The sequence below is a fragment of the Lepus europaeus genome, chromosome 1, assembly GCF_033115175.1.
Source record: "Lepus europaeus isolate LE1 chromosome 1, mLepTim1.pri, whole genome shotgun sequence".
In the NCBI taxonomy this organism is placed as follows: domain Eukaryota; kingdom Metazoa; phylum Chordata; class Mammalia; order Lagomorpha; family Leporidae; genus Lepus; species Lepus europaeus.
Genome location: NC_084827.1, coordinates 150,908,917 through 150,922,221, shown reverse-complemented (window position 1 = coordinate 150,922,221; position 13,305 = coordinate 150,908,917). Strand labels below are relative to the sequence as shown.

The 13,305-nt window shown below is 41.4% G+C and overlaps 1 protein-coding gene across 1 annotated transcript in view; it reads right to left on the bottom strand.

Moving 5' to 3' along the window:
- Positions 1-1,726: 1,726 nt before the first annotated feature.
- CPO (carboxypeptidase O) overlaps positions 1,727-13,305 on the bottom strand; it is a 31,675-nt gene continuing 20,096 nt past the window's right edge. Inside the window, exons 7-9 of the mRNA XM_062201604.1 lie at positions 12,064-12,266; positions 4,798-4,882; positions 1,727-2,002 (exon numbers count right to left, since the gene is read on the bottom strand). Of these exons, the coding sequence (XP_062057588.1) occupies positions 1,740-2,002; positions 4,798-4,882; positions 12,064-12,266 (551 nt within the window). The 3' untranslated portion in view covers positions 1,727-1,739. The remainder of the gene's footprint in view (positions 2,003-4,797; positions 4,883-12,063; positions 12,267-13,305) is intronic.

Genomic DNA, 13,305 nt, shown 5'->3' with positions numbered 1-13,305 from the left:
GTGACTGTGACCAACAAGGAAATTTAGAAATGGGTGACTGAACACCCAAGGGGACCCTGTCAGCTGGTCACAGCTACGTTTGTTCAACTTGACAAGTGCTTAGCACAATTTCAAGGTGTCATACAGAGATACATAGGCAATGACAGTCATAGATGCTACTTTAAGATCAGATTGAATGCAGGAAATACTGTTGTTTTTTTTTTTTATAAATTGGCCTTTTGTGAAGTTGTGAAAAAAAGAAACTTAATAGATTAGAGTGCAATTAAATGCCCACATATCCCTAAACATACAATCTGGCCCTTGCAGATCTCTCCACATACTGCTTATTTCCTTCATTGCATGCGTCACAAGCTACAATGTTTATTTATTAGTGTTATAAATAAATGATTCACCCAGAGCTGGGATTCACAGTACCCATTCCACTTATGTGTGGTTGCTGCTCCTAATCTCACCCACTGGAATATAAATTCAAAACAGACAGGGCTGTGTCTATCTTGTTCACCATTATAACCCCCCAGCCTGGCAAAATGTGCTGAAAACAGTCTCAAAAATTTTTTTGATACATAAATAAAATAGACAAAACTAGCAACAACTACATGAAGAGATCATATAATTTATCCCCTGAATTCTGCTCCTAACTCATTAACACAAAATTAAAAAAAAAAAAAAACCTGGCTCAAAAGCAGAAGCAAAATTTTCGAAGAATTTAGATGAAAAAAAATCCCCACACCCCAGGGCAGGAAACCTATTCCTACTTCATTTTCCTTATTGAATATTGAGATCATAAATCAGAAAAAACTAGTAGACTACAAAAGGCTCCATCAGAATCTCATGAGGTGACCTTTAATTAGATTTTAAGAACAATGGGGTTCCACTGGTACTCAACTTTTTAAAATTTAAAAGTGAATAAAATAATAGCAATCCTATTGAATTGCTTCATATTATAGCTGTGCTGTCCTAACTATAATGCTAAATCAGTAAAGCTCAAGGGTGCAATATTAAACATCAGATAATTTCACTGATGGCCCAATTCTTCATTTCACACATTGAGCTCTGCACTACCCCTTGACAATGAATTCAGTCATGTGACTGACTTCCTCTGGCCAATGGAATGTTAGCGAATGTTATGCAAGCAGAGGTTTAAAATGTATCTGTACATTGGGACTTGCTCTCCCATTGTTCTTTCTCTACCATATTCATGAGTACATGACTTGCCTAACCTGCTGGGAGAGGAAGTACATGGAGCAGAGTCAGAATTCCTTATCCCAGCTGAGGCTATCCTAGAATAAATGACAGCTGGCCAGGTCTCAAGTGAGCCCTGAAGCTGACCTCAGATGTATAAGTGATCACAGCCAAGATCACCAGGATTTCTTGTTGACCTATAGATTGACACATCATTGAGTTTTAGAAGTGTTTAGCTTGTAGTATTACTATAGTAATAGCTGATTAATACTATACTCTTTTTTTTTTTATTTATTTTTGACAGGCAGAGTGGACAGTGAGAGAGAGAGAGAGAGACAGAGAGAAAGGTCTTCCTTTTGCCGTTGGTTCACCCTCCAATGGTATAAAGTCATTAAAATTAATTGCCAGCAAACAAGCATTAAAATGTAGACACTATTCTTCTTTATTGAAATAGAAATTATTTTTAGTTAAAGTTAATTGACTTCTCTACAAACTAGCATGCTTTCCTTCTAACCACAGCTATGTCACTGGTGTTGAGCAGGCCTGGTAGGATGTACTTAGAGAAGAGCAATCAGAGACATCAACAGACTCAGCACCACAGTGATGGAGGTCACCTTCCCAGCACTGTTCGAGAGCCAGTATTTTGCATACACATCATCCAGGATTGACAGCACAGCCTCCATGGTTTCTTCACAGGTGGGCTGGATCTGAGCTTCTGGCAGAACAAATCCATATGTGCCATTGTCCCTCAGCTCAAACGTGTATGAGAAAGGGATCCCAATGTCTTGAGCCCAGTCTCTTGAAGACCCTGATGAGGAATCTACAAAGGAAAACATGCAGGAATAGGTAAAAATGTTATTTTCAATGGATAGATTTCTATGGCCGTTTCAGGGAATAAATATTCAATCAGTAGAGACTCTTTTTTTCAGATTAGAGTGTCATAGGTAGCTGTCTTCCTCCTTTTCTTGATAGTAAGTGTCTTTAGCCTCTCGGGCCCCCACCCTTATATCTGGTACTATGCCTGGCATATAGAAAAGTTTGTTAAAGTTTATCAGATAAAATCAAAGACCAGGCAATCTAATATTGCAAAGCAATAATGAAGTGACTTACTTAAAGGAACAGAAACAAAATGACCCAGAGGAAAATATTCTCTGTGGGTCCCTAGAAGGTGGAGGAGGTGATGGTTGGGGGTTGGGGGACACAGGGCATTTTCCTTTCACTGATTTTTTTTCTTCTAGATCCTTTTACCAGGCTGCTGTAGCAACTGAAATAAACAAGTCTGCAGGCTGCTCGCCTCTGGCCCATTTACACCTGGCTCCTGGAGTCTGTGTGGTGACTCCTTGCCTCTTGCCCCCACCACGCTCCTCCTCTCAGAAGAAATCAACCTCAACATCTGGCGCATCAACGTGACTGAGAGAGAGACAGCGTGTCGGACTTGGCGATGTCCCCCCTGGATTTCGCCAAGTAGGCGCCTCAGTGTTTTGTATGCTGTTCGGTTCTGTGGACCCCCTCCTATGCCCCTTTCCTTGTCCTTGTCCTCGGTCTAAGTGACCCCAGGTTAGGTACACACTGCCCAGAGGCGTATCGCCGCTTCTTGGCTCCTCCTTTTACTTTCGGTTCGCCCTGAGAATTCACATAAGGGACTAATCATCCCAGAATTCGGAACCAGGTCATCTTCCCTCACTCCAGAGAAGTGACGCTCCAGAGACACCATGTGGGCATACGGCCTCGACCTAATGAATCAAGGAAGTCCCCCACTAAGCACAGGACATATGTACGATCTGATACAGCACTGTCTGTTCGTCTAATGTAGGGAAACCCCTGCAAAATGCCATCAGCTGCTGAGGTGCTAGGAATTTGCTTTGTTATGGCAGCAGTGCTGTGCGTGTCTTTCCTTTGGCTAGAGTTGGTGTACCGTGCCGCTCTTAAGCGCTCAGACATGGGAAAGATACCCCGTTCTCAGAATCCCATGCAGATTACCAAACATAATGAATCTGTGAGTGATAAGAGCCTGACACTCCAGGTCCCTGCCTCACAGACAACAGTTGATGACAGGGAGAGAGAGCTCCGAGAGTGAAAATGACATGACAGCAGACAATGCAGCAATGCCTAGTCAGCCACCCCTCAAATACCCATGGGATGATCTTAGACGACCTTGAGGCGATAACCCATTCAAGGTCATCCCATCCGCACCCAGTGAGGATCCCCACATTTGTGGCAGTCCCCAGGCACCCCAGGCTCTCAGGGCAGCCACTAGACCCCCCTCCCACCCACAGGTTTGCCACTCATGTAGGAGTGGATGCAGAATTCAGGGCCTGGATTCCAACACCTGTAAAAAGCTTCTGCTAACCAAAGGTTGAGGATACGCTTGTGTCTTTCCAGAGAATGTGGGACAGCCCATTTGGGTACCAGCCAGAAACATCAAGCCTGCAACTGACAGCCAACCAGAACCATCTGAACAAGACTGAGAGTCCGCCTTGTTAGCAGACGCACCTGCCTTATCATCCTACCCTGAGAAACTGCCCATAGCCACATCCGTTACTGTTTTATATCCCACTAGTTCTGGTCAGCCACTCAAATGGCCCACAGCCTGTGTGTGGTCATGCCATTCCTGATTACCATTGTTCCTCATTCCTACCCCTATCTGAGCAAGCACTTCTGTGGTCTCCTGTTTTGAGCGCTGGTTAGTCAACGATGGGTAAGATCCCCTGGGGGACAACCTAAGACAGGCACAGCCACATACAGAGACCACATGGAAACGGGGTCAACAATGGTATGGCCAAGAATCATGCCTCCCGTTGCTCAAAAATAAATGAAAAGGGGAAAATGTGGTGGAATGAGAAGGCCATGCCAAGATGGCCACTGGCAACAGAAACTGACTGACAACAGGCTGTGATTGGATGGCTTCGGAAACCACATGACAACGGAGCCTGCCTGGCAACAGGCTGTGATTGGATGGTTTCGGAAACTGCCTGGCAACAGAGCCTGACTGGCAACAGGCTGTGATTGGATGGCTTCGGAAACTGCCTGGCAACAGGGTGTGATTGGTTAGGGCATAGACCGTCCCTTGACCAGATTGGTTGCCTTGGCTATATAAGCTGCTGTAGCAATTGAAATAAACAAGTCTGCAGGCTGCTCATCTCTGGCCTGCTTTCACCCAGCTCCTGGAGTCTGTGTGGTGACTCCGTGTCTCTTGCCCCCACCACGCTCTTCCTCTCCGAACAAATCAACAGCAACATCAGGCCACATCCTGCTTTGCTTTCTGGCTGATGGGGCTTCTGGGAAACAAATTAACTGACCAAGTATCATTGCACAGTGTCCTTTGTGTTAACCTCTGGGTCTTCTAACTTCCCATCTCTTTCCAACTCAAGTCAAGGGAAGTTTTGGTATGAGAAAATGTATTATTTTTCTTCCATTTTAGCTCATGCCATATCGCTACAGACTATAATTATGAATTTGGACAGACTCCCTTGTATCATTGGTCATTTTGATTTGTACAACTCCCTGTTGATCCCAGGAATTTTTCTCTTCCTTTCTTGCTCATCTTACCATCCAAAGTCCACTGACTTATTTTGTTCCTTAGATATTATTGAAAAGGGAAATAAAGATACTTACATAAAATATCTGCACTTGATCCAACTCTATAATTGGTTCCATGCTTTGCTTTCAATGCATTTGCTGCCTTCTGTCCAACTTGTATCTGTAGGTGGGAAATACAGATACCTGGTGTTAAAAATAAACTCAACAATCCATGGGCTTGGAATTTTGTACAGATCCATTTCTAGAGTCTTAAGTCATATTTCTAACTTCCCATTCTATATCTACAATTAAGGAACCTGGTGGTACCTCCAATTCAACACACATCCTATTTAATCCCATTGTCTCCCTTTAACAAGGCTGTTGTGACTTTCATATTTCTGGTCTTCCAAACACACATGGAAAATCCTGCAGGTATCTCTACTCTCTTCTCAGTTACTTAGCTGCATTGCCAGTGCCGTCACCCTTTTTCAGACTCATTGTCTCTTGATCTGTTACATCTCCTAATAACTTTCCTTTTTATGACTGATTCTCATCTTCATTGTTTCCACTTGGCTTCTAGATGGATCTGTGTTGACTAGAGCTATGATCATGATCCTGCTGAAAAGCCTTCAGTAACCCCAGATTTCTTACTGAGCTAACTAGAAACTTCCCAGCCATTGAGAACCTCTAAAATATTGGCTTAACCCATTTATTACGTTATATTCTGTACACCCACCTAGAGCATAGTCAAACTCATTTCCTCACAGTTATAAAGACATGCCTCATGTTCCTCATCCTCTCTAGCTTTTATCAGGTGGGATCCATACCTTTAATCTCTGCTAGTTGAAATTCTTCCCAACTTCACAGAACTTTCTTGAATGCCATATTTTTCATGAGAATTTACCTTGCTTCAACTAAATTCTCCGCTATGCCCTTTGTTAATGCTTCTCTTATGACGCCACTCCAATTCTTCTTACATGTATTTAATACTTACCTCTCACATATCTGTAAAAGTTTAGGGCTAGAAGTCACACCTGTCTCCATACCTACCACACTGTCACCTTATAATATTAGAAATCTCTCAGAAATAGTTGGTTTCTAGGATCTCAGCTTTGCTCTCTGAAAACCATTTCCTGAGATCAGTCACTAACTAAGGCCAATTTCTGTTGGCTGTGCTTACTGATATTGTGATGAATATTCTGGCCCAGCTCTATCAACAGACTCGAGACTCCCCAACCCTATTGACTACTTAGCAGATAATATATAGTACTTCCTCCTGGATTCTGAACAAACATCAGCCAAATCCCCTTGCTGTTCCTTACCTGGACCAGAATCCATCATTGCTTTTACCCCTGAGGGCAGCTTGGCTGCACTTGCAGGTGCATCATCTCCCCTGACTGTCAATCAAAGACAGGTCTAGTTTTAGCCCCTCTCACTTCCTAACTCTGCACTGTCTAATTGAATCCTAAAATGTGAGAATGTTTGAGCAGAGTGGAGATAGGTACAGTGAAATGCAAAAGGAAGACTAACAAAGGCAGCAAATTGTGGTGGGAAGCATCTGCAGCAATTGTAGGCTATATCCTTAAGGCATCTGGGATTTTTTGTGTGTGGTTAAGATACAAGAAAAAAAGATTACTTCAAATTATTTGCAAGTATTTTTCCATGTTATTACTTATGACTGAGAATTGTCTTTGGTCATCTCTGACTCTCTCTCTCTCTCTCTCTCTCTCTCTCTCTCTCTCTCCCCTAAAAAGCTAATGTGCATCTGTCTCAGTCCCTCTGTTTATACTGTCCAGAACTGAGATTATGGACAGGAAAGGCTAAAGAATGAGGTTTACAGTCAGCTTACGCATTCACATTGAAAGAAGCACAAGAGCTATTTGTATGAAGAAGAGGAAATTATAAGCAGGATTGGGGAGTCAGAAAGGGGAACTCTTGATAGAAAAGTTCTATTAAGGAACTGAGAGTGAGGAGTGGAAAGGATTCAGGTGCTGCTGTGTGTGATGAAATCAAGAACAAGAGGCTTGGGGAAAGCCCACTGTAATTTACCAACTCCATTCCCTTATGAAGTGTTGTAAGTCTCTGTTAGACATACAAATTGCTTAGAATTTATTGTTAATTCACTTGTGATTCTCGGAATAAAACCCCATGCTAACTGGCCCATGGGGGGGCTTAACTTTTATTTGGGAAGCATGGATCAGGTCCAGACTACATTTTCCATCCTAGTGATACCTGCATTGTTTTCTTTCCTGCAGTTCACCCCTAGACAATGATTTATCATTTCCATTGCCAGGCTTTTCTTATTTTACCTTTTCTATTTCCTCTCCCCCAAATTCTGGCTTTGGAATGGGAAACAATTCTCTCAGTTTCCCCATCTTTTGTGGTAAAAAGTACTTCGGATTTTTTTTTAAAGGATTCCATTAACAATTAGTGTGAGTTAGAAGATAGGCCTGAGAAATGTGTACATGTACACTTGTGATCTGCGTGTATTGATCCAGTCACTTCTGAGGTGACAAAGTGGAAATTCCCTAGACTACTGATTCAGCTTCTGTGTCTGGAGGTGGAATTTCTGAATGCAATTCCCTCCCCTTATGAAACTATACTACATAGGGAGTGGGAGAGGGGAGGGTTGCGGGTGGGAGGGAAGTTATGGGAGGGGGAAGCTGTTGCAATCCATAAGCTGTACATTGGAAATTTATATTCATTAAATAAAAGTTAAAAAAAAAGAAACTATACTACAATGCCATCTAGGACCAGTTTCTCTGTTGCCTTTCCTCTCAGCTTAAAAGTACAAGTTGCATATCCTTTGTTCAAAGTGCTTGGAGCTAGAATTATTTCAGATTTGGGAATCTTTTCAGATTTTGGATTATTTACATATACATAATAAGGTATCCTGTGTATGGAGCACAAATCTAAACACAAAATTAATTTGGTTCATACACATCTTATACACATGACCTGATGGTAATTTTATCCAATGTTTTTAATGTACCTGTGTTTTGACTATGACCCATCACATGAAGTCAGGTGTGAAATTTCCACTTGTACCATCATATTGTCACTCAAAAATTCTGGATTTTGGAGTATTTCATATTTTTCAGATTAAGGATGCACAATCTGAATACCCTAGTCAAAATCATAAAAACTTCTTTCCAACAGTACTTGTTATGTGCTGATAAATGTTGCTGAAGATCTCTAGCCTTATCAAGTCCTTCACTGAGTCTAGAAATTTTCCTATAAGCATAAATTCATAGACAGGCACATGAACAGTTTGATTAAGGCCCTGGAATGTGTTTGACAGTGGGTGGGGTGGATGGGTGAGAGGAGGACCATGTTTGGGATGGCTTACACAATTTGATGTGGAAAGAGTCCAAATGGAAAGAATTTAAGCATGTAAAACATTAACATTCTTATTGTATCCTAATTTCCAGAGCAGCTTAGGAAGGAATTATATATAGTTATGTTTCCCCTAAACAATTACTGCCAAGTTGTCTATCAAATAGTGTAATATTTACTATGATTTCTAAAAATTTTTGGTTTTGTAAATATATAGAGATTAATTAGCCATCTTTGGTGGTTGTAAATAGTGATAGAAATGGAAATCTTCCCAGAGCAATTGATTTCATTCTGTGTCTTTGTGCACCATATAAAAGCTTACATCCCCTTCCCCCAAAAAACATAAAAGCACTGCTAAGTAGTTTCAACAACATTGACATGTGCTGGTGAAGTATTCACAATGCCACTTTATTGAAAAATTTTGGAGATGAATGTTTACACGAACTCTCCAACACCTGAGACTAAGCAACACAGAATTGAAGCAATCTTTCTCAGTTAAATTTGTCTATTTCTACACATGGTACTAAGGAGTTGCCAAAAATTCTAGTCTTAATGGTCCTTCAAGTACCATCAAAGCTATTGCCCCAAGCTCCTCCATTCTTGCTCCATCTGACCTATGGCAACAGGGCTCTCAAATCTTTGAATACATAGCTTGCAAAATGACCAGGTAGTTCCTGTTTTCCTGTGTCTAGAAGAAAATGAAGTTCCCAGAAAAATACTGGAGTATCCAAATGCTGGTGGCAGACTCCTTTCTTCCCATCAAACATCCTTCTGCTGATAGAAAATTCTTTCCCATCAAAGATTGATAGTGGCCTCCTTTTGGAGACTCATTTGTTGATTCCACAGTTCCCTTTAAGGAGAAAGTAGAAATCTACAACAAAGGCCACAGACACCGGGGATAAAGAGGGTTCTGGGCTTCTTGCCTGAAATATCTGCCTTTGCAGATTTCTTTATTAAAGAAATAGAGATTCCAGAGCTCACAAATGAAAAGGACAGTACATAGTTGACAGGGAACATAATCTGATAATTGCTCCTAGAAGTTGTAGGCCCTTACTGAGCTGAGAGAGCCAGTGTGAGGTAGTGGAATGAGGTATATGGTCTCTGGAGTCCAAAGACATGAATTTCAGGCCAGACACCACTGTTTCCTGTCTACAGAGGTGCTACAGATATAGTTAAGTCAATGTCTCAGTTCCTACACTTCCAAAAGGAGCTGACTATATGATTAAGATAGGCAAAGTAGACTATGTCTGTAAAATTCCTTTGTAGACTGTAAAGATATGGGTAAATATTAGTTATTTCCACATTTTGCAAAATGATCACACAATAGATTTTCCTGGACCAATAAAGAAAAAGGAATTGTAAGAAAAGTACTTGGGGACTGTGTATATGTTTGACAGTGGGGAAAGGGCTTTCTCAAGCAAAAATCTACAGTAGTCCTTTTGGCACCCAGGCCTTATATTTTATGGATCCTGCTCCAAAGTAAGAAGAAAAAGAGGTGTAAAAGACCTGGTGCTTCCCTTAGTCCCTTAGTGGTAGGGACCACCCCAACATACACACCTAACATGAAGCTTATTTTTTTTAAAATTAAGATAAAAAAAGTAGCACATGTGGATAAGAATGAATAAATTGGAATCGTTGTGCCTTATTTGTAGATATATAAAACAGTGCTGCCACTATAGAAAGCAGGGTTGTAATTCTTCAAAAAGTTTCCAAGATATGGGGCCGATGCTGTGGCATAGAGGGTAAAGCCACTGCCTACCATGCCGGCATCTTGTATGGGCTCCAATTCGATCCTGGCTGCTCCACTTCCAGTCCAGCTCTCTGCTATGGCCAGGGGAAGCAGTAGAGGATGGCCCAAGTCCTTGGGTCCCTGCACCCGCGTGGGAAACCCAGAAGAAGCTCCTGACTCCTGGCTTCAGATCAGCGCAGTTCCAGTCATTGCAGCCATTTGAGGCGTGAACCAGCAGATGGAAGACCTCTCTCTCTCTCTTCCTCTCCCTGTGTAACTCTTTCAAATAAATAAATAAATAAATCTTTAAAAAATTTCCAAGATACAAGTACCATATGATCAAGCAATTCCAGTTAAGTCATCTTTCTGTTTTTTTTTTTTTTTTTTGGGGGGGGGAGGGTTTTTTTTTTTTTTTGTCATCTTTCTGTTTTGAAGGGTTCCACATCCACAGACTCAACCAACCAAGGATCAAAAATATTAAGGGAAAAAATTGTGTCTGTACAAAATACATACAGACTTTATTTTCTAGCCATTATACCTTAAATGATATGGAATAACAACTAATAGATAGCATTTACATTATTTTAGGTGTTATAAGTAATCTAGAGAGAATATGTTTGTGTAAATGCTATTTCATTTTATATAAGAGAGCATCTGCACACTTTGGTATTCACAGGGGGCCCTGGAACCAATTCCCTGTGGATACCAGGGGATGATTATGTATACAAAAGAATTGAAATAAGAGTCCTGAAGCGATATTGTACATCTATATTCATAGCAGCATTATTCACAGTAACTGAAATGTGGTAGCAACCGCAGTGCCCATCAGTGGATGAATGAATGAGCAGAGTATGGTCTATACATTCAATAGACCATTGTTCAGCCTTCAAAAGGAAGGAAATTCTCACATATACCACATGGATGAGTCTTCTTCTTCTTCTTTTTTTTTTTTTTTTTTTTGGACAGGTAGAGTTAGACAGTGAGAGAGAGAGAGAGACAGAGAGAAAGGTCTTCCTTTTTTCATTAGTTCACCCTCCAAATGGCCGCTACTGCTGGAGCGCTGGGCTGATCCAAAGCCAGGAGCCAGGTGCTTCTCCTGGTCTCCCATGCGGATGCAGAGCCCAAGTACGTGGGCCATCCTCCACTGCCTTCCCGGGCCACAGCAGAGAGCTGGACTGGAAGAGGAGCAACCGGGATAGAATCCAGTGTCCCAACTGGGACTAGAACCTGGGGTGCCGGTGCCGCAGGTGGAGGATTAGCCAAGTTAGCTGTGGCGCCAGCCATGGGTGAGTCTTGAAGACATGCCAGTAAAATAAATCATCCATAAAAAGGTGAATACTGAACAATTCTGAGCATATATGTTATCTAGAGTAGCCAAATTCATAAAAATACAAAGTAGAATGATGGTTGCCAAGGGTAGAGGTATAGGGTTAAATGAGGAGATGTTAATGGACATATAGTTTCAATTACCCATGAGGAGAAAATTCTTGCCATTGATTACACAAGAATGTGAAATATTGAACCATACCTTTGAAAATGTTAAGATGGTAAGTTGGATGTTATGTGTGTTTTACAATTAAAATTTTTTAAATAAAAGGATAGCAAATATTATAACAATTCTTATTGTGCTCTCTCTTTGATTTGTCAAAAGTTTCATCAAGGAGAAAAGAGCCCAGTCCTTTTCAGCAATTCCGGCCCCCAGTGCTTGGGTAAACACAGCTTTGGAGAAGAATGTGTACCTCAGATAATGCAAAACACAGCTTCCCTGCCTCAGCTTGCATTTCACGGGCACTTCCCCTCACAAATATTCCTAGGCAAATATTGGAGGAAAAGTTTAGGATAAAATAGAGCATTGTGTTTAGCAGAGAAGAGAGCAGATATTGTTTACTGTGTTATTTTAGATATGCCATATTCTACTAACAGCTGGCAAGTTCTTTAAAGCGTGGTTTAAAAGCTGTAATTGCTGAATGGAGCTTCGAGAGAATTTACAGAAATGAAAGCACATTCCTACAGATTATTAACATAATCATCTCATTTATATTATAGACGAATACCTAAGATGCCTCCCTACTTGACACTTTATGGAACAGGTAGTTAATTAACATAGGTAAAGCTGCATTGAACCCGAAGCCTTCCATCAGGCGCTTGGCAAAGAGCAAAAAGCAAGAAAAAAGAAACTGAAGATGAGCAGAGAGAAAAAAGGGGGGCTGGAGCCAGCCCGTGGAAATGAAAGTCAGTAAAAGGAAGGCAGAGGTCTTTCTGCAGTTATTCTGAAGGCCATGTCACTGTGGACTTACCAGTTCTTCATGGTTACTTGATTTATTTTTGGTGTAGCCGTATGGCAAGAGAATGTACTGCCCATAAGAGTGTATGGTCAGGAAACACACAATGTTCTCCTTCTGGCTCTCTACAAAGCTGGAGACAGCCTTAGTCTCTGGTTCAGACGCTGGTCCTGTCCCACAGAATGTTAAATCTTGGCAATTTTTAGATGCACCAATACCTGAAATATACAGGAAACCACAAAGATGGCCTCAGGATCTCAGTTTAGAAATGACTGAGAGCAAGAACTCATCCCTGCTCGGGGAATCAATCCATGGATTGTATCAGGACTTGCCCTTGGTTATCTACTTGCGTCTTGGCTAAATTAGTGAACTTGGACAGACACTGAAGGACGATTTTTCAAGGAGGAACACAAAGAGGTGGGAGAGATGATGTTAAAGATTTAGAAACATTGGGACTGATTTTATGGTGTTAGTGATGTAGCAGGTAAAGCCGTCACCTGGAAAACCAGCATTCTGTATGTACCAGCTTGTGTAGCAGCTGTTCTGCTTCCCTTCCAGCTCCCTGCTAATGGCCTTGGAAAGGCTGCAGAAGATGGCCAAGTGTCTGGGCCCCTGCCACCCACATAGGAAACCCAGATGAAGCCCTGGGATCCTGGCTTCAGCCTGGCCCAGCCCTAGCCCTTGGGATCATCTGGGGAGTGAACCAGTGGAAGATCTCTCCCTGTTGCTCTCTCTCTCTGTAACTCTGATTTTCAAATAAATAAGTCTTATTTAAAAAGAAATGATTTAGAAATATATTCCATGCTTGTATGGCCCTGCAGGAAAGATGCAAATAAAATGCCATTTCAATAATCTTCTATTTAAAGCTGCGGGGACCCTGAGACAAATGGTTAAGACTGAGTTCTTAAATTCCTAGGTCAGGCTCTGACAGATATAGTGGCCCATCTTGCTCCTTCAATGTCTTACTTGCTTAAGTTTCATTAGAGCTATTTTACAAGGACATAAAGCAATTTGACCTCCTCATTTATGATAATAAGGATCATCAATTGAACACCTCTTATATGCTAGGTGCTCAGTCCCTTCTAGGAATTAGATTACATTGAATTTTCACAACACCTATTTTTGTGGTGACTCACCCACGTTTACAGAAGATAAAAGTAAAGCAGGAAGATGAAGCCATTTTTCCAAATTACGACTACTAGATCTGAATTTTAACCCTTGCCATCTGGTTAATGGTGATATTCTTAACTATTCCTG